This window comes from Anas platyrhynchos, chromosome 2 (assembly GCF_047663525.1).
Source record: "Anas platyrhynchos isolate ZD024472 breed Pekin duck chromosome 2, IASCAAS_PekinDuck_T2T, whole genome shotgun sequence".
Lineage (NCBI taxonomy): Eukaryota > Metazoa > Chordata > Aves > Anseriformes > Anatidae > Anas > Anas platyrhynchos.
Genome location: NC_092588.1, coordinates 93,305,957 through 93,328,333, shown reverse-complemented (window position 1 = coordinate 93,328,333; position 22,377 = coordinate 93,305,957). Strand labels below are relative to the sequence as shown.

The following is a 22,377-nucleotide window of genomic DNA, read 5'->3' as shown; positions in this document are numbered from 1 at the left end:
CAGCAGCTTTGCCCACTCACCACCCCAGACACCGTTTCCCTCTCCCAGCTCAACCCAGCCCTTGTACCAGTATTTGTCTGTTTACAAGCAGACCTGAGGACATACTGGGGCCTTCCATCAATAAGACACCTATGTGTCCATCAAAGGCAGGAGCTAAGAGATATGTTGGAACTGAGTCCACAAGCTAGGAGATTTTTTGTCACCTTAGGAAGTATATACTGGGTATTTGTGCACTAAGAGTTCATTAAAAGATTTTTTAACTTGGCCACCTTTAGGCAGGTTTCTATCCTTACCAAGAAAAGCGTAAGTCATAGTTGCAGTACAAGGGCACCCTGCACCAGAATTGGAGTTCCTGCTCTAGAAGATTAGTGCTATTACTTCCCAAAGAACAAGTGACCTGAAAACATATCACTAAGAACTTTTATATCACTTTTATCCCCCAACTTTATTCTAAATATAACGGAACAATTATTTTGGCTGGTAGTTCTCCTTTATGTTTTATATGCTTTCTCACCATCATTATCAAACTGATGTCCTTCTCTATGCTGCTGTGCAAGTGCTCCATTTGGTTGTTTCTGCCATCAGTCTGCTAGCTAAACAGTCTCAAATAGACGTTGGAGTTACACAAATGTGAGGATGAAGAAGTAGCATCATCTATAAAGGCACTATTCAAGGCAGTAGTATCCCAACTTATCCAGTGAAGTATATTATCTGTCACATACAGTATGGATTCACATATCCCTACTGTTTTATATTAATCTTGCTGAGCTTACTTCTTCCATTGCCTGGTTTCTTTAATTTATTTCAAATGGATTTGGAAAACCCAGTAATGTTTTACAACTTTCTTTCTTTTATTAATTTCTGCTGATAATGCAGAATTATTCTTTGCAGAGCCACAAAGACCTGTACCCCATTCTATCTGCCCTCGCACCACATTTTAGCATATTGTCAGTCTCCTATCACTATGAGCCATTCCACAGGTTTTCCTGTTAATATGTCAGCATAGTTATACAAAGATATTATAATTTTCTTCTGTGAAGAAATCTTAAAGGTGTTAGTAAGCATGCTGTATAGCACCCATTAATTGTACCTGGTCTACCTCCAACTGACCTGCTATCTACATCTGACCTGATATTTATTCTTTTTCCTTTCTAACTGCATACATGGTTAGGTTTGTATTACATCCCTAACAGAGCTTGTTGCCCAATTAGTTTCTTCTCTGTTGTTTGTCTTCCTTTTCTTGGCTTGGTAAAAATAAATAAATCTTCATTTATACGAATTCACATAATTATTTTAGCACTACTGGTTTGACAATAATGCGAGATTTAGAGCCAAGAACAGCCTGGAGAGTCAGAGTAGAGCCTTGAGAGATTAAACAATTATTTCCTCTACAAGGACAGAAGATGAGAAACAAGTAAATCACAGAATTCAGCGCCTAGAGTGGCACCCTGTTTATTTTTAAAAATTCTGAGCAGCTTTACTGTATGATCCCCTGAAGCAAAGAACACCACAGGTAGCACAAACAATTTTCGTTTGTTAAACTTTAACAAGAGTTCCTTCTTTTACAACACAAATATGGAGTTTTTCAGTGTGCATCATTGCTCACAACTCCCCATTATTCCCTCTCTATTGACCACTGCTCTTTTTAAGTGCCCTTCTTGCATATACCTTCTCCTGTCTACCCCTTTCTGTGAACCACTTTCAGAGAGTCCCTGTCAACTCTACTGGAGTTGCAACCACAAAGGTTCCAGACAGCTCAACAGGATGTAAAGAGCTTTAAACATTGTAGGGGTTGTGTTGTTGTTGCTTTTTTTTTTTTTTTTTTTTACAGCTTTAGAGAATCTGTCACCAAGACAAGAAAAGTCACAGCTTAGAACAGCTCTGACCATTACGTATGATCATTAACCATAAAGGGAACTAAAGGAAATTAAAGAATTTTCTGAGGTGTTGCAGGAATTTCATCTTTTTGTGAAATTCAGAAATATAAACACAATTCAAAACATCTATTCTGGGGAAAAAAATACAAATAATTGAGTCTCCTTTTGCAGCCTTTTCTAAAAACAAAACAAACAAACAAAAGCAACCATGCAAATAAACAAAAAAAGAAATATTCAACGTTTTGTTGAATATTTCCTACAGCACACATCCAACACAGTGTTTACTGAGAGACTTATGAGACTAAGCAATGACATACCTATACATTTACATCCCCAGACATTGTTTTAAACTATGATTAGCTCAGAAAGCTTCCTACATGTTCAGGTACCACTGCTGGAGGTGGATGGGCAACATACTATATACTACCTTTTGGTCTTAAGGAAAAGAAAGTTACTTTTCACTTACCGGTTCCTATATAGGATTTAAAACGTCCTGATAGTCTGTTGACAAAGGCACCTAAAACATCTAATCCCAGTAACGACACCTGTCAACACAAAAGCATGAGATACACAGAACAGAAGACTAGAGATTTCTTTAGAATATACTTTAAAGAAATTACAGACTTCTGTATGCAAACAAGCTGGACCACTATATCTTAAACAAATAAAAAAATGAAAGTTCCAATTAGAGAGCTGATAATTTCTTAAAAGCTTTCATTAAGACAAAGTTATCAGCATATGTTTGGATCAATTACATTTACATATACTACATCAGTTCAGATTTTGTATTACTTCTCTTAAAACAGGAAGAAATTAAATGTTAGAAAATCAATGTTTTACTATTTGCAACTTGGAATTATTAAAATTTAAATGATGAATGAAGAGGACTAAGGAGCTGGAAGAAGCTCTTCATTCTCTTCATTTTTCTCTCTGGATTGTGTATGAGGACTGCAATTCCATTCCCCCTTTCTTTAAAAAATAACTGCCAGATATTGTTTATCACAGTATAAACTGAAAATCAAAATCCCTTTTAAACAGGGACCAGCACCAGGACAGCCATATTGCTTTAGGCCTTACCTCCTCTACCAGGCACCTAAGCTGCTGAAAGAAAAATAAAACAGAAAGCCTTACAAAAAAAACAGAGGGGGGGGGGGGGGGGGGGGGGAAGAGAGAATGGATGAGGAGCAGTTCCCAGACTCAGAAAAAGCAAACAGCTTAACACAAAAAAAAAAATAAAGCCCAGATGTTATGTGCTTGTCTCAATCTGGTTAACCTAGATCATCCACTGAAGTGATTGCATCTTTTACCAAACTCCCAAGAGAACAACTCAGAGAAGCTAATGTTATCTTCCCTAGCAATTCAGACCACAGCATTTGTCTACCTGCTTCGTAAAATATAGAAGTGTTATTTCTTTTCACTTGGTCTTGTTCAAAATTCAAAAAACAAAATAAAGTACAAAATGCTACTGGAATTCTGTGCAATTCCCATATACCAACAGAAAGTAGATGAGACGACAATATCCATTTATCTAGAAACAAAAACGTAGTCAGAAATGATCAGCTAAATAATTCTGGTGAGGACACTTCTTCTCCCCCTGTATTATCCTGTATACTGTTCCAAGACTTCATTCTCAATTTCCTGTAACTGTTCATTATGAACACAAAAACCTATGTTGTTGAACCTCATGGTTAATGCAAGCTGCTGCCCATGAAGAGGCAAATGCCCAAGACCTCCTGAAACTTTGGCGTTTGTAATTTTCCCCACAAATACACAAACAGAATTACTCCCTCCTACTAGCTATTTATTTTCATAAAATTTGGAACCACATTTTCTTCAAGAACAATGTTCTCTTAAAATCCTCATCCGTAACAATTGTCCACACTAGAGGAGAGGCCAAAAGTAATTTGACTGGGGATGAATATGAGGAAGAGTGGCCTACGTACACAGTACTGTATGATTCTTGATTCCACAGGAAACTAGACAACTAAGCTCTCCATAAAAAATAGGATCTGAAGCAACCATAAAATTAAAAATATTTTAATGAATTTAATATTAGTAGATCTCCATTTAAACAGGAGATAGAAAATTAAGTACAATTTACTTGGAAATTTACTCGTTTTTATTACATACTAACACAGAAGAGTATCCCTGGCTTAAATTACTATGTTGCTAACAAGTAACTGCAGCTGAAACATAGTAGAATGAGAAAGCAAAATACTGTAATTGATAACTTAACATATAAATCAGCTTTTATGGTAACATTAAGGCTTTCCATTAATGTTCTTTTCCTGATTCTAAAGCTACACAAGACTTGAAACAAAATCTCAGTATAAAACGTGATGCCTGAAATAAGAAATTGTTTTTGAATATACATAATGTTTTCCTATCACACAGAATCACAGAATTTCTAGGTTGGAAGAGACCTCAAGATCATCAAGTCCAACCAGTGACCTAACACTAACAGTCCCCACTAAACCATATCCCTAAGCTCTACATCTAAACGTCTTTTAAAGACTTCCAGGGATGGTGACTCCACCACTTCCCTGGGCAGCCTGTTCCAATGTCTAACAACCCTTTCGGTAAAGAAGTTCTTCCTAACATCCAACCTAAAACTACCCTGGCACAACTTCAGCCCGTTCCCCCTAGTCCTGTCACCAGGCACGTGGGAGAACAGACCAACCCCCACCTCACTACAGACTTCTTTAAGGTACCTGTAGAGAGCAATAAGGTCGCCCCTGAGCCTCCTCCTCTCCAGGCTGAACAGACCCGGCTCCCTCAGCTGCTCATCATAAGACTTGTTCTCCAGACCCCTCACCAGCTTTGTTGCCCTTCTCTGGATTCACTCGAGCACCTCGATGTCCTTCTTGTAGCGAGGGGCCCAAAACTGAACACAGTACTCGAGGTGTGGCCTCACCAGAGCCGAGTACGGGGGACGATCACCTCCCCAGCCCTGCTGGTCACACTCTTTCTGATACAAGCCAGGATGCCGTTGGCCTTCTTGGCCACCTGAGCACACTGCTGGCTCATATTCAGCCGACTGTCCACCATCACTCCTAGGTCCTTCTCTGCCTGGCAGCTTTCCAACCACTCATCTCCCAGCCTGTAGCTCTGCTTGGGGTTATTGCGCCCCAGGTGCAGGACCCGGCACTTGGCCTTGTTGAACTTCATGCAGTTAACCTCAGCCCATCGGTGCAGCCTATCCAGATCCTCCTGCAGAGCTTTCCTACCCTCAAGCAGATCGACACATGCGCATAGCTTGGTGTCATCTACAAACTTACTGAGGGTGCACTCAATGCCCTCGTCCAGATCATTGATGAAGATATTAAAGAGGACCGGCCCCAGCACTGAGCCCTGGGGGACGCCACTAGTGACTGGCCTCCAACTGGACTTGACTCCATTCACCATGACTCTTTGGGCCCAGCTATCCAGCCAGTTTCTAACCCAACGAAGCGTGTGCCAGTCCAAGTCAAGAGCAGCCAGTTTCTTGAGGAGAATGCTTTCATAGTTTGGAACTACTGGCTGAGTTTTGCTAATTAAACTGCTATGAATAGCTGCGTGGTGTTTTTACCGTGCTAGGCAGCTAAACACCACAACCACTCTCTCAGTCCCCCTCCTTAGATGAAGGGGGCAAAAAGTAAAGTAAAGAACAACTCACAGGTTGAGATAAAACCTCAAATAAAGATTATGTGGAAGTGCAGAGGAAAGAAATTACTCTCTACTTCCCACAAATGAGCAATGCTTGACCACGTCCTTGAAGCAGGGCCTCAATGCATGTAGCCGGTTTTCGTGAGGAGGACCGATATTTTCACGAGAGCCCACCCCTCCCCTCTTCTTCCTTTTTCCACCTTTTATTGTGGAGCGTGACATCATATGGTATGGAATATCCCTTTGGTTGGTTTAGGTTAGCTGCCCTGGTGATGTTTCTTTTCTCACTTCTTTTTGTCCACCCCCTAGGAGGGTTAAAGAGAGTCCTGATGCTGTGCCAGCACTGCTCAGCAGCAGACACAACACTGGTGTGATACCACTGCTGTTCTAGCTACAAGCGCAGAGCACAGCACTGTGTGGGCTGCTGCAGTTAACAAGTTAACATCCCAGCCAGACCCAGTACAAGCTGCAAACTTTCAAAAAGTAAAAACACTATTAAACTTGTGGCAAAAAGATTTTGACCTCTTAATTCAACCCTGCTGATAACAAGTCCACACTTGGTTACTTAACCCCTCATCTCTTTTCATTCGTTACCAAGTCTGCCAAATCAGCCCTTCTGTTCCTATTTCCTCCAGTTCCTCTCCTCATGTTTATTTGAGGCAGAAACTGTCATAGGATGTCATGTCTTCAGACATTGCACAGAGAAGAACCAAGAGCTCACAGATCTCTCCTCTTCTTTTTCAGGATGTTCAGATGGAGCACTTCATGTAGAAGAACTGAAATTTCACACTCAGTAGAGTGGGAACAAATACAGCGCGTCCAGGGCAAGTTATGTTAGTTACTGCCTCATCCATACCTGTCACCTCCAAGAAAATAATGCACCCTCTTGTAACTTTCTCTAAATATCCCCTGCTTGTAACTCCAGTTCATCTAGCTCAGCAGTTCTGACAAATAGGCCAATTGCCAGCCAATATCATCGCCCAATTAAACTGCCATGCCAACTGGGAGGGATTAATTGCTTCAGGACTTTGAAGACCTTCAATAGGACATTAAAAAAAAAAAAAGATGTTAAGTAGGAATTTCTAGGAATATTCACTCCTCAGCAGAAAAAAAAGGCACCCAACAAATCAATATAAATACCATAATTAAAAACAAAGTTTACTGAAATACTTGTCTCGAGAATACATACAAGCCTGTGACACTCATTATCTTCTGTCATCATTCAGGCCCCGAGCTTACCAACAAACTAAGACCTAGCAGTTAAACATCGGACAGGATACTTCACTTGGAAGGGAGCTATGAAGATCAAGTCTCACTGCATGTAACATCCATGCTTGTTTAAGATGAAATATGAATTTTAGATGCCAACCACAATTCTCCAGAATGTTCCTTATTTTCATTTGGAAACATCAGATGCCAACCAACACCATCATAGACAGGGACACTGGAACTGATTGCAAACAAAACACCCAAGACCTTGTGCTGTTGCCATTAATACTGCATGTACAATATGCTTTGAAATGCAGTTTTTTTTATGTATAAAGAGCCACCAATAGGTGACACACAGAAAAGGAGACTGTAAAAATATAGTAAGAATTATGATAATCATCATAATTTATAGAAATCTACTTATAGAATTATAATTGTCATATTATAATATAGTAAGAATTATAATTAGTAATTATAAGATTTTATAATAACCTCATATTTTGATTGAGGCTTGGGAAGGTTATCTGGCCTACAGTACATTCCTCTTTTGTTGTACAGTCCTAACAGCCAACATCACTGTCACCTTACATCAACAGCGAGCAGAATGACTTGTGACTTGCTTTATAAAGATAAAAAGAAACAACCACCACAACACCTTGAAATTTCCTTTTCAATTCCCAATTTCATCAATTTAGAAGTTTAGGAAACAACTTTTATGTTATCCTACATGTTTTAAAAATAACTTGCCTAACTTTGACATTTATCAACTGCCAACAACTATCCTCAGATTAAGAATTCAAAAACAAGTAAATCATCTTTATCCAACCCACATTACTCCCTGTAACTAACCCGACCTTTAGGAACAAATTTGCTCAAAAAAAAAAAAAAAAGCGAGATACATGCAAATACAGCTGAGCCTGATCATTTTCAGGCCTCAAACTTAGAAGTGCTATGTGCAAACACAGCCAAGTACACAGCATTGTCAAACCTAAGGAGTAAAAGTAAGTATTTCACAAACACACTGCCTTTGCAAGGTGTTCCTATGTTTTCCTCCATAGATTACAGAAATAGGAAAAAAAAAATACCATAACCTCCATGCACTAAGTCCAGAGGTCCTAAGGACAAGTGTCTTAGGAGACAAGACAGCAACTCTGGACTCTGCGCAGCAGGAAGGGCGGCTCTTGCCCTGCTGCCAGACCTGAGCTCAGCAGTACAGATCAACACCGCCACCAGATGACGGGAGTGCAGACCAGCGACAGTTACATACAGCAGGAAAATAAAATAAAATAAAATAAAGCGCTAAGACGAATGCGATCGCGCTTGGTAATAAAGCTACATTGTCTGTCGTTATCGGCTGACCAACAGCAGAAAATTTGACAAATATTACTTCCCCACGTGTCCACCGTAAATACTGTTTTCCTGTATGTCAGCCAAAAGCGCACCAGGAAAAAAAGCCAAACATGAGTCATCATCGGGTACCTATAAAAATACCGTGTAACTTCTCGTCTACGGAAAAGCCACCTAAAAGCGATAGAAAAACTTTAAATTTACAACTGGAACCCGAGGAAGCAATTCAGTCATTAAACAGAGAGAAATACGAACACAGTGAAAAAGACTCTTTAGGGCCTGCAGGAAATCCTGGGAGTCCCAGGAAACATTACACCAAGCGCAGAGAGCCCAGCACGGGAAGGGAATGGGAGGGGTAGCAAAAAAAGAATTACTAGCTATGTTATAGCCATGCTATGTCAGGCTAAGGAAACAGTTGGGGGGGTGTCCCCCAAGAGGGAATGTGCTGCAATGTTCAGGCAACGATAAAAGGAACAGAAAGCGAGAAGTGTTAGCCAAAGCCAGGCCAGATTCCCGAGTCTCCGGGGGAGGAAGGGCAGGAGGCCGGGCCAGACGCCGGCCTGTCCGTGTGGCCAAGGAGCGCCCCGGCCCCTCCCCGCCCCGCACCTTGAAGTTGCTGGAGTTGACCCACGCCGCCAGCTCGTCGATCACTTTGTCGAGCCGCTGCGGGTCCTGCTCCACGTCCGGGGACGCCGCGGGGTCGCGCAGGTACTCGAGCAGCTCCTGCCCGACCTGCAGCCTGCGGCCCACGTCCTTCTGCTGCACCTGCTGACAGAAATGATCCATCCCGGAAGGCTCCGGGCCGGCGGGACGGGACGGGACGGGACGGGACGGGACGGGGCTCCAGCTCCTCAGCGCCGCAGGGCCCGGCCCGACCTCCCCCGCGCCACGCCGCGGCGGGGCCGGCCCGCAGCTCGCATCCCCTCGGACCCCGGCAGCCTCGGCAGCCCCCGGTCCCCTCCGCGGGGGAGCTCCGTGCCAACGGCCGTCCCCCTCTCCCCGCGGGCCGGGCCGGGCCGAACCGAGCCTCGCGGAGCCGCCCCCGCCGCCGTCCCGGGCAACTTGCGGCCCCGCCGCGGGCCGGCGCCGGACTGACGGGGCGGGGCCCGGCACGGGGCGGGGCCCGGCACGGGGCGGGGGCTCCTCATAGCCCCGCCCCCTCAGCAAGGCCGCCCTCTCCCGCCCCGCCCACCGCCTCCACGCGGGTTGTGGCCCGCCGGAGGAGGCGCATGCGCAGCCCGCCCGCCCCGCTGTCCCCGAGGCGCTGAGGGGAGGGGCCCGGGGCTCTGAGGGGGTTTGGCGGCCGCAAGGGGGGCGGGGGGCTCAGGGAGGGTGCGCGGAGCCCGCCTGTGGGTTGGGTGCCGTAAGGTCCGTAGCGGCTGGAATTGCTGTTCCGGTGTCAGTTTTAAATCACAGACCCACAGAACCGTAAAGCTTGCAAAAGACCTCCAAGGTTGCCTAGTCCAACCATCACCCTCCCACCACTGTCACGCACTAAACCATGTCCCTAAGCACCACGTCCGACCTTTCCTTGAACACCCCCAGGGACAGTGACGCCACCACCTCCCTGGGCAACCTGTTCCAATGCCTGACTGCTCTGCTCTTTCGGAGAATAAATGTTTCCTGATTTCCAACCTAAACTTCCCCTGGCACAACTTGAGGCCATTCCTTCTAGTCCTATTGCTAGTTATCTTTGAGAAGAGGCTGACCCCCAGCTCCCCACACCTTCCTTTCAGGTAGTTGTAGAGAGCGATGAGGTTTTCCCTGAGCCTCCTCCAGACTGAACTGTATCCCTCAGATACTCCTCATAGGACTTGTGTTCTACGCCCTTCACCAGCCTCTTAGCCCTTCTCTGGACATGCACCAGGGCCTCCATGTCCTTCTTGTAGTGAGGGGCCCAAAGGTGAACAAAGTACTCAAGGAGCAGCCTCACCAGAGCAGAGTTCAGGGTCTAGATCCCACCAGTGTTGTTCTGCTTAGGCCCAGTCTGTAGCCTATGCCAGCTCCTGCACTTACAGACAGGATTAATTAATAGGTGGAATTAACAAGCTGAGTGACCATTGGTGCCAGTGAGCTGGGCTGGCCACAAGTCCTGAGGGCAAAAGCAGAAGACTCAGTAGGTTGGAAGTAGAGCAACTCCCTTCAGTGGCAGAAAAGGGTGATGCCATCCCTCCAGCGCTTGGAGACATCACATTACACTAAAATGCAAGCTGCTGTTTGTATAGGCCATCCTTTTCTTCCCGTGCTATCACATATAAGGTCCTTCCCTTGTTTTTATACCCCAGTTGGTGTTTATTTGGCCTTACGTAAACAAGGTCAGGGAAGTAATATTTTCCTTTTTCAATGATAGTCGTTGTGTCATGAAAGCCCAACTTAGTTTCAAGACAACACAGTCTGGCTGTCTAGCTTGCCTCATTAGTGCTAATACTGGGGATGGGTGAGACTGCAGGAAAACAAGGTACTCCCTTCATTTGGCTGCAGGATTTAGACAGGTAAAAAACAAGTTTATAGCAACCACACCTCCAAGCTGAGGAGCCACATCTCCAAGCTGCAGTTTCACAGCAGTTTAAACCAAACTAAATTGGTGCTACAGTGGTCCCACTTGCTTGCATCTCACAAATCCCATTTTCAGGATGTTGCACATCTGTTCTGTCCCATGCGCTGACATCTGCGTGACCTCACACAATAGAGATCTACATCCACAAGCACAACAGAAGGCAAGACTACAAGCAAGCAACACTTTGCTGATTTTGGTGCGATCTAGCACATTTGGGATCCCTTCCCTGATTGGACCCTAGGCATTGAAATAATAAAGATGAAGGCATTGAAATAGTAGATACATTTAAAACAGAAATGTATGTGTTATGCTTTGAGCCTATTGTAATTACACCAAAAGATTATCAGTCTCTCAGTTTGTTTTCACAGCTGGATTTCCCTATGCACATATAAAGAACTACAATTTTGGATGCAACTGAATAGTTCTTGTCTTGTGTGTGCAATGCCATTTTCTAAGAAGGGCTGTAAAATGTTTGCATATATTTATGAATTTCTTTTATTGAAAATGTGACCTATGAAACAAATAGAAATATAAAAACAAACAGCAAAGAATAAATGTCTGTATTGTCTTTTTTTTTTTTCACTGCATTAGAAATCTGATTCTGCGGTATCGTCAGTTTAAAGAGTAACTTTCTCACTGTGATTTTCAAAAGTAACTGCCGATCTAATAAGCTTAACTAAACAGAAAATAACTGAATAGATTATACTGGCCTCTTAGAATATCAAGAGCTGTAAACAGTTTCAGTCCACCAGATGAACTTTGCAGAAAAACAGTGAAAACAACAAAATGCCCCCCTCCCCCCAAAAACAAACAAACAAACAAACAAAAACCCTTTCTTGTCGTCCAAGTTAATGTCAGTCTCTTAAGATAGAAAATCCTGACCAAAAAAAGTGGTGGAAAGCTCATGGCAGTAGCTTCTCTGAAGTTCTCTTGATTCAAAGCAAATAAATTGATTAGATAATCTAATAATCTGTGAATGGCACTGAAGCTGAGGGGAAGGATAAAGTATAATCAGGTACACACTTGAAACGTTGAAACTATTTCGTCAGACCAAAGACAACATCGCACATTTATGTTAAGGGTAAAAAGCCATGCTGGGATATGTGGCTTTTTTTTGTTTTCTCCATTTTATGTCACAAGAACTTTTTTAGAAAACACAAGAGGAAATAACTTTTACAGCCTTGCTGTAAAATCAGAAGATTAAACTACTGTATTTTATCCTGACAGCACTCATGCCTTTAGATACTGGATGGATGTTGGTATAACACATGAAAAATGGTAGCCCTTTTACTGCTGAGGTGTTCTGGTACAATTCTGACATTTTCCTTTGAAACCTGTGGGAATATAAATGTTGCTTTTGCAGAGTTACATTTAAAAGGAAGGAATGTGGTACTGAGATATGCTTACAGTGATAAGAAAGCTTAGCAGGCGACCTTGTAAAATGCAGACATAGGACAATTAGGTGAAAATCGCGGTGTTAAGTCAGATTAGTGAAGAAACATTACCACTTTAAACTGTAAAAGTGTCAAAATAAATTTGAAATTTAACAGGCCAGCAACTAAAGGCCATGCATTGTCTGTGAAGCATCAGATAGATTGTGAACCTGGATTACCCACTCAGTGGGGAAACAGGGGAGGGTCCTGTCATCAAAAAGTATATAAACTGTGTTTTGGAACTAGTAGGCGTACTCTCCTGCTTGTGGGGCGCCCGCCATTGCAATCACGAATAAATTACTACTTCACTGAGATCCTCGCCTGAGCCTAAGTTATTGGCTACGGAGTGTTTCTCACAAACTGTGGGAATAGAAATGTTGTTTTTGCAGAGTTACATTGTTTAGAAGGAGGGAATGTGGTACTGAGATATGCTTACAGTGATAAGAAAGTTTAGCAGGCGACCTAGTAAAATGCAGACAACCAGTCTCCTTAGGACAATTAGGTGAAAATCACGGTGTCAAGTCAAGTCAGATAAGTGAAGAAACATTACCACTTCAAACAGTAAAAATGTCAAAAGAAATTTGAAATTTAACAGGCCGGCAACTGAAGGCCATGCATTGTTTGTGAAGCATCAGATAGATTGTGAACCTGGATTACCCACTCAGTGGGGAAACAGGGGAGGGTCCTGCCATCAAAAGGTATATAAACTGTGTTTTGGAACTAGTAGATGCGCTCTCTCCTGCTTGTGGGGCGCCCGCCATTGCAATCGCGAATAAATTACTACTTCACTGAGATCCTCGCCTGAGCCTAAGTTATTGGCTACGGAGTGTTTCTCACAATTTGGGGGCTCGTCCGGGAGCCAGTCACCTACTGGGGAGCCCCACCGCCGCAGCAGCAGGAAGGCATGCCCCGCTGATTTCAGCGGTCCTGTGCATCGACGGTGGCGGTTCTGCAGAAAGCTGACAGAGGGCCCGAGACTGGTTAAAGAGGCAGGATCCGTGAAGTAGTGGGGAAAGGAAGAAGGTAGGCACTCCGGGTTTTTAGGAATCGATCCGGTAACTCTGTGCACAGACCAAGGTAAGAAATATTAAGTATTGCCTTGGGGGTCGGGTATCTGGTGTATGGTAAGCCCTTGCACGGGGAAGTGCTGGCACTACACCAGGGGAATCTGGTGTACGGTAATCCTTGCACGGGGAAGTGCTTGGAAGTACACCAGGGAATCTGGTAAACTCAGGTGTGCGGTAACGCTGGCACGGGGAAGTGCTTGGCGGTACACCCCCATCTTTCAGTACGTTGGTGTGTGGTACACTGCAGAAGGGAAAATTCTGTAGCACATACTGGCGAGGGTTAGGAAAGATGGGAAGCACGAGTTCCAGGGAATCTGGTAAACTCATAGGTGTGCGGTAACGCTGGCACGGGGAAGTGCTCGGCGGTACACCCCCATTTTTCAGTACGTTGGTGTGTGGTACACTGCAGAAGGGAAATTTCTGTAGCACATACTGGCGAGGGTTAGGAAAAATGGGAAAATATGAGTTCCAGGGGACAGGGAGATATCCCTGGGGGAGTGCCTACTAATAGTTCTTCCTGAAGAATTATAAGAAATTGGAAACATAATCCCAAAATTAGAGGGGTTGTAAAAGTGTAAAAGAAAAATAATTTTTTTTTTTAAAAAAAAGGTTAAATATTGTGTATCAGTCTGGACAAAAGAACCAATTAAGGAAACAGCAGTATTTTGGCCAAAATACGGGTCTGATGAAAATTCAGGCTTTAAATTTATGTGTAAACAAGAAGATTCCTTTTTCAGAGAAGGAGCCAAGTTATGCTCCCTATAATCTTAATATTGAACTGGTGACAGCAGCAGTCACTCCAGGAAGGGAGACAGGGGCTGTAATTAACACTGTCCCTAAAGAAGGATCGTACTCTAGGTTCTGGCAAGAATTAGAACAAGGTAGAAGAGATATTGAGAATTTTGCCTTCCCTGATACTAACAGTACTAACAATAACTGTGTATCCTCTTAGGTGAACTACCCCCCCCCCCTCCTTACCAGCAGAGAGGTTAGAACTTTTAAGAAGGAGAGGAAGTCTTTATTCAAGGACCCCAACAGCCTAGTTGAACAATTAGACCAGTTCCTACGACCTGACTTATACTCTTGGGGGAGGGAATTATGTCTATAAGTATGTTGTTTACAGGGAAAGAAATGGGAATGATCAGGAGGAGAGCTGCTATACAAGAATGGGAAAGAGCTCATCCTCCAGGACCAGGGGTAATACCGGCAGGGCAGAAATACCCACTTGCCAATCCTGGCTGGAATAATAATAGTGTGCAACACAGAAATCATATGAGAGACTTGGGGTCAGAATGAGAAAGTACTTGGGGATGAGACCTGAGGACCCAGTATCCCAAGGGCTCTTGAAAGTTCATTGTGTGATTAAAGCCTGGCAAAATATGCAGAAAATGTTTCAGAAGGTGGGGGGATGTAGTGAACTCCTGCGGGAGGCCCTGGAGGTGTGTGTCCGGAGGGGAGATAAGAAGGAAAAAAAAAAAAAAAAAAAAAAAAAAAAAGGAGAGCGAAACAATGGTATTGACAGTGCAGCGGGTAGTGAGGCAGAGCGTTGGAGAAAGAGGAAGAAAATCTTCAGGGGGAGTCAGGGCCAGGATGGAAAGGAGAGGAAGAGAGATGAAGGAATGGCAGGCAAAGAAGGCTGCCTGTGTTGTGGCCTGAGTCCTAGCAGAGACAGGCTTTGATAAGATGTTTTAAGTGTGGCCAGGCTGGCCACTTCGAATAGGAATATCTGGAGTGGAAGAAGGAAGAAAGAAGGAAAATTGGATGAAATACGCTATATTGATATGTTGTTTATCTTGGAGGGAAAAGGTATGGAATTAAGTTGGACCCTGACTGAGCCTTTGGTGCTGGTATTAGAAAAGTACAGGCTGGAGAAAGATAAAGGAAGTGTTAAAAGGGTTGCTGAAGGTGTTAAAGGTGTGGCATGTAGTACTTAACAGAGCTGTTTGAAGTTGAATGAGCAGGGAAAGGTGATGTAGGCATTATCTAAGTAACAGTCTAGAAGTTTTGGTATATTTGCTGTGGTGTTTGTTCAGTTTCCCAAGCATCGGGGAGGGGGGAACAGCCTGCTCCACCAGGGGCCTCTCCAGCGGCCGCAGGGGGGCTTCGGCTCCAGCGCCTGGAGCGCCTCCTCCCCCCTCCTTCTGCACTGACTTTGGTGTCTGCGGGGGGGTTTCTCGCTCTCCCAACTGCTGTTGAGCAGCAGGTTTTTGTTTGTTTCTTTGTTTGTTTGTTTTCGTGGATGTGCTCTCACAGAGGCAGGGACTGTATTGCTCATGGCTTGGCTCTGGGCAGCAGTGGGCCCCTTTGGGGCCAGATGAAATTGTCTCTTACCTGCCACGGGGAGGCTTCTGGGTTTTTCTCACGGGGGCTGCCACTGCAGTTTCCCACCCCCACACCTCTCACACCCCCCCGAACCTTGCCATCAAACCCAATACACTGGGGAACAGCTAGGTCATTACTGACTTGTAAAGTATCAGGGATTAAATTAACTAATGAAACCCTAAAAAGTGATGGGGGCAGAAGGGGCTGGGATAACAGTGCCACTTTTGGGGGATACCAAGCTGAGACCAGGGGATAAAATGATCACTGGGTAATTATTGTATGTACCCAAGGCAGGGACTAACTTGTTGAGAAGGGATTTGATGATTAAATTGGGCATTCAAATAGTAAATTGTTAGACTGGAATAACAGTGTTATTAATGGAGTGCTCGCAGGCCCTGAGAGCAAACATACATGTATATTCACCTCTTACTAGAAAGACCCTGAAATGGGGGCGGAAGCAACAATATAGGTGGACAATTTTACCTCAGGGGTTTACAGGGCCACCTATCTATTTGGGTAAGTTCTAAATATATATATATATATATATATATATATATATTTTGGAGCAATTATAACCTCCCAAGGAGGTATTAATGTTAACAAATATGTGGATCATTTTCTATTGTCAGGACAGGAGAAAAGAGTTGTGAAGAAAGCTACTAACAAGCTATTCAACTTTCTGGGAAAGCAGGGCTTGGGAGTATTAAAAAAAAAATAAATAATAATAATAAAGTACAATATGGAGAAAGAGAAATCAGGTATTTAAGGCATCTAATGTCTGAAAGAAAACAGAATAAATGCAGAGAGGATTCAGGGAATTGTTGAAAATTAAGAAAGAACTAAAAGTTTTAAAAAGATTTTTTTTAAGGAATCAGGAGCCATGAAGTCTGAAGGAAAATGGATACTCCCTAATGGGAGAGAAATGCTGAATAAAGTGATAATGAGGCAAATATTAACTGTTTTACATCAAAAGAGTCATTGGGAAGTGCAAGCAATGTGTGATGTTGTGCTAAGAAAGTATGTCTGTGTAGGAATATACACTTTAGGGAAGCACATATGTAGAGGATGTACCACATGTCAAAAGGTAAATAAAAAGGTCTTCTGTAACCCATCTAGAGGGGGACGGGAGCCAGGGCTTTGACCTTTCCAAAATATACAGGTAGACTTTACTGAGTTACTTGTTTGTTCTAATTGACCATGTGACTGGATGGGTGTAAAGCTTTACTGCAAGGGTTAAAGCAGGCCTTAGAGATTGAGTGGGATTTTCACAGCCCCTGGCACCCCTCCTCTTCTGGGAAGGTGGAACGAATGAATCAGACATTAAAGAAGCAATTAACTAAACTAGTGTTAGAAACCCAACTTCCTTGGGTAAAATGCTTACTCCTACAGGTTTAAACAGCACCAAGAAAGGATACAGGAATTTTACCATATGAGATGCTGTTCAGATTGCCCTATCTGGGCAGAAGGGATGAGATACCACAATTCAAAACAAGAGAGTTTTCTTAAGAACTGTATTCTGGGGTTGTCCTCTTCTTTGTCATTTCTCAGGACCTGTGGGTTGTTGGCTCAAACCCCACCTTTGGAATTCCCCATTCACCACCATCACCCAGGAAACCGGGTCCTGGTTTGGACCTGGAAAGAGTCAACCCCGGCCTGAATGGGAAGGACAATTACTAACCACTGAAACAGCTGCAAGAACTGTGGAAAAAGGTTCGACTCACTATACTCGAGTGAAGGCATCCGTTGACGCTAGTACCTGGGAAGCTGTTCCTACAAAAGACTTGTTGGAAGTTGAAATTGAAAAATCTCATAGTGGACTCTGAGCAAGATAAGAGCTTACAATTGTAAACTAACCTTTTATTTTCACAGGTAACTAACGACTGTGACTTGTGATTGAGAGAAAGAACAGACCTATAGTGAATTGCAGTGCTCCCAAGGGGGGGTTGTTATAGTAGTAGTGTACATCTTACTTTTTGTATCAATAATTATTTGGAAACCTAAGGTTTAAAAATGATGACAGGGAAAAATTGATTACTAATTTTGTTTTTAGTGATTCTAGGCCTCAGAGAAGGCCTTGGTCAATTGGCAACTTGGAAAAGGCATGACCAGATAATAGCAAAAACGGGATACCCCATCAAAATATGGGTGACTGTGACAGAGGTTTATGTACCACAATCTGTCACGTTTGATGTTTGTGAGGTGTTAGCTTGTGGAGATTTAAATGCCCAACGACAATTGAGCAGAGAGAACAAATAACTGGGAGAGACCCAACAGCCAGATTGAGAATAGCTGTATGGAAACTATCCTCTATTGCCATCAGAGAAAGGGAGAAACTCAAGGAGAAAACAGGAGAGAAAACAGGAGGCCCTCTGAAATGTGGCAGTTCAAACATTTGAGATTCAAACAGGGTATGGGGATGTGAATGCCTGGATAGAATGGGTCAAATATACTGTCCAGAGTCTCAACCGTAGCAACTGCTATGCTTGTGCCTCGGGATGACTGATTGCCCAGATAGTGCCCTTCCCATGGGGGTGGACCGAAGACTCCCAAGGGATGCGATGTATGACTGCATTGTACCAAGAAAAGACTGCCTGGGGAAATGAGGCCTGTAAGTCTCTCTTTGCTGTTCCTTGCATGATAACAATATCACGGTTCCCCCTGCATTCTCTACAGCTATAGGTAGCCATACAGCTTGCCTCTCACGGCAGGGTGTGAGTGCTACCTGGCATCTGGGAGAATTTGCCTTGTGCTACCAAGGACTTGATGGGAAACTGCTCAAGACTAGAGATCCCCAGGGCAGATCTCTGGTGGTACGGTGGAGGGAAGATCTTACGGTCCACCCTACCATCTAATTGGGAAGGCACTTGTGCACTTGTTCAATTAGCTATACCCTTCACCCTGGCATTTGAAAGAGAAACATCACAAATACCCAGAGGAAGTAAAAGAGGCTTAGGAATATCATTTGATGATAGAGTATACATAGATTCTATGGGGGTACCTAGAGGAGTTGCAGATGAACATAAAGCCAGAAATCAAATTGCTGCAGGGTTTGAGTCACTGTTCTGGTGGGTAACAATCAATAAAAATGCGGATTGGATTAATTATTTCTATTATAATCAGCAGAGATTCATCAATTATACCAAGGATGCAACGAGAGGAATCGCTGAACAACTAGATGCCATCAGCAAAATGGCTTGGGAAAACAGGATAGCATTAGATATGATGCTCGCAGAGGAAGGAGGTGTGTTTGTGTGTGTAATACTGAGCAACCATTGTTGCACTCTTATACCCAACAATAGTGTCCCAGATGGCTCGGTAACAAGAGCATTGCAAGGGCTTACCACCCTTGCCAGTGAATTGGCAAAAAAAAAATAAAAATAAAAATAAAAAAAAAAAATAGGCATATTTGCAACATTGATCGTAGTTGTAGGAGTTTTGACAGCCATTGGTTGCTGCATTATCCCCTGTGTAAGAGGACTAGTACAGTGGTTAACTGAAACCGCACTATTGAAACAAATGACCATGGAGCTACCACCTTACTCAGATAAGGAGATAATGAGGAGATGGAAAGCAAAGAAGAAGAAGTCTATCAAATTGCACCTTAGAGAAAGGTTTTGCAAAAATCAACAGTTTATAAAAAAAAAGAAAAGGGGGGAATTGTGGGAATAGAAATGTTGTTTTTGCAGAGTTACATTGTTTAGAAGGAGGGAATGTGGTACTGAGATATGCTTACAGTGATAAGAAAGTTTAGCAGGCGACCTAGTAAAATGCAGACAACCAGTCTCCTTAGGACAATTAGGTGAAAATCACGGTGTCAAGTCAAGTCAGATAAGTGAAGAAACATTACCACTTCAAACAGTAAAAATGTCAAAAGAAATTTGAAATTTAACAGGCCGGCAACTGAAGGCCATGCATTGTTTGTGAAGCATCAGATAGATTGTGAACCTGGATTACCCACTCAGTGGGGAAACAGGGGAGGGTCCTGCCATCAAAAGGTATATAAACTGTGTTTTGGAACTAGTAGATGCGCTCTCTCCTGCTTGTGGGGCGCCCGCCATTGCAATCGCGAATAAATTACTACTTCACTGAGATCCTCGCCTGAGCCTAAGTTATTGGCTACGGAGTGTTTCTCACAAAACCCAAACATTGGACAGATTTATTTATTTATTTATTTATTGGTGGGTGGGGGGAACAAAAAATGTTGGTTCATATCTTTCTCTGCAAACAAATGGTATTTTCAATAGAACTTCTGGTTTTGCTTCTGGTACGCATTTGCTTTTTTGGCAAGGCACGAGTAGCACTCTAACTCTGCATCTAGAGCAGAACTCCACATTGGACAAAGAACATGGTTTTGTTGTTTGATGTTCTCACAAAGTCCTAGTGGACTTTATACACAGGGATGTGGGCTAGGCTCCAAGAAGAAGGCATTTTTTTCATTCAAGCCAAAGATCTTTTAAAGCCTCTTATTTGCAGTTAAGGGGATTGCTTCTTTTGGAATGCAATCTTCTTTTTGATATGCAAGCATGTGAGGGTAACTCCACTATTCTGGTGTATTTGTAACAATGCATAATATTTTGTAAAGCAATTAAGCCCCGTAACTGAATGCTGAATCGAAATTTATTTCAATCTTCTGAGTATGACTGGCTAGCAACAAGAGCAATTACACCGGGAGCTGAGGTAAATGACACTAATTCACTGAGGCACATTTCCAACCTGAATTGCACACCAAACCTGTTTCTACGCCCCCACCTCATACAAGCATGCTGCACAATTATTGCATGTAATGTACTGTTCTGAAAAGGGCAAGAATTATTCAGAGAAATAGGCTGAGAAGGAAGAGCACTGTGCTCTTCATTCCTTTGGCTGATAAGAAAGTGTATCTCATAGTCTGTCTCTGCCTTTTCTTTTTCTAGCAGTAGCTTCAACGGGCCAGGACCTTGTGCAAGCCAGTTGTTGAACTCCTTTTGTGTGCCTGTCGGTCATTCTGACAGTCAAGCTACTTCCATGCACTGACATCTTCTGAAAAACCATTCCTATACAGAAGATGTAATCCCATCAGTGAAAGAACCATAAAAATCCCTTGAAAATCCCTGTGATTTAAAGGTCTCTGTCAAAAATAGGAAGTGCAGGCCATAATAATAAAAATAGAGTAAATTTAAATATGAGTCATTGAAAAAGTTCCTGTAAATTACAGTTGACGTGGCCTCAGTTTGCACTGAATAAGTCTATGAGAAAGTTGTCCTTACATTCCTGGCAGATTCGTCAGCAGCTGTGATAGAGCTTCTGCATGTTCCAGCCCCGGGAGGCTTGAGGTCGTAGTTGGGATTGGGTCTTGAGTGGAGTCCTTTCATTGTAAACTCCCTTCTCTTAGTGGATGTATTCTGGAGCCACCACATGCTTTTACCTGTGTATAGGTCAGAGATCATTTAATCGAGGTTTGTCTTAGTGTTCTCAGGAGGTAAAACAGTGCCATATTGTGCACTTCGAATCTCAAATATGTCATTTTTTGCTGTCCATGTTGTACAGGTATTTATTTTGCACCTTTTCTTACATTAATTTTAAAATGATGATGTGTTATTTTAAAGGTGAATTTATCACTGTTGATTACTTTTAAGAATCATTTGAATTCCCCCCTCCAAGATGAAGAATATCAGAATAATAAAGTAATAAGTATCTTCTGAATACCATTCAATCAATGCACTATGGAAAGTTCTTCTTGTGATGCCATATCTGTAGCAAGCTAGTTAAAGTATTAAAGCCCATTTTTGTCATAAGGCCTTAATGATGAAATTAGTTGTATCTGTGCTAAAACTGTATTCAGTGCCTTCTAACTTTTCACAGAATCACAGAATTTCTAGGTTGGAAGAGACCTCAAGATCATCAAGTCCAACCAGTGACCTAACACTAACAGTCCCCACTAAACCATATCCCTAAGCTCTACATCTAAACATCTTTTGAAGACTTCCAGGGATGGTGACTCCACCACCTCCCTGGGCAGCCTGTTCCAATGCCTCACAACCCTTTCAGTAAAGAAGTTCTTCCTAACATCCAACCTAAAACTCCCCTGGCGCAACTTTAGCCCATTCCCCCTCATCCTGTCACCAGGCACGTGGGAGAACAGGCCAACCCCCACCTCTCTACAGCCTCCTTTAAGGTACCTGTAGAGAGCAATAAGGTCACCCCTGAGCCTCCTCCTCTCCAGGCTGAACAGACCCGGCTCCCTCAGCTGCTCATCATAAGACTTGTTCTCCAGACCCCTCACCAGCTTTGTTGCCCTTCTCTGGATTCACTCGAGCACCTCGATGTCCTTCTTGTAGCGAGGGGCCCAAAACTGAACACAGTACTCGAGGTGTGGCCTCACCAGAGCCAAGTACAGGGGGGACGATCACTTCCCTAGCCCTGCTGGTCACACTCTTTCTGATACAAGCCAGGATGCCGTTGGCCTTCTTGGCCACCTGAGCACACTGCTGGCTCATATTCAGCCGACTAGCAACCAATACTCCCAGGTCCTTCTCTGCCTGGCAGCTCTCCAACCATTCGTCTCCCAGCCTGTAGCTCTGCTTGGGGTTATTGCGCCCCAGGTGCAGAACCCGGCACTTGGCCTTGTTGAACTTCATGCAGTTGACCTCAGCCCATTTTGCTACATTTTGGCCTGTGCCACAGATGTTTTCGAAATTACACATTTAGTATAAATCATTTTCATTTGCCTGTTTATGAAAGAGTCAGAAGTTGCAACCAGAAGTCTGGTATTTTTCTTATATATCCTAAGTCAATTTGATTGCAGAAATAGGAGGTGAGGACATGCAGACTGATGCCTGATTATTGGATTTCCCGAAGGCATTAATTTGTTCCCTTTTGTCAAATATGTTTTAACACGTAGATGCTGCAATTATATAATTCCACCTGATAAATCTTCTATG

The 22,377-nt window shown here is 43.3% G+C and overlaps 1 protein-coding gene across 29 annotated transcripts in view; it reads right to left on the bottom strand.

Moving 5' to 3' along the window:
* CLASP2 (cytoplasmic linker associated protein 2) overlaps positions 1-22,377 on the bottom strand; it is a 170,537-nt gene that overhangs the window by 128,022 nt on the left and 20,138 nt on the right. For 26 of the 29 annotated variants that reach the window (XM_072033147.1, XM_072033155.1, XM_072033150.1 and 23 more), the window contains exons 1-2: positions 8,685-9,002; positions 2,344-2,422 (exon numbers count right to left, since the gene is read on the bottom strand). In XM_072033147.1, coding sequence (XP_071889248.1) covers positions 2,344-2,422; positions 8,685-8,864 — 259 coding nt within the window. In that variant the 5' untranslated portion in view covers positions 8,865-9,002. Of the gene's footprint in view, positions 1-2,343; positions 2,423-8,684; positions 9,003-22,377 lie in introns of those variants that run through there. The other 3 variants (XM_072033163.1, XM_072033162.1, XM_072033166.1) reach the window with 2 other exon arrangements.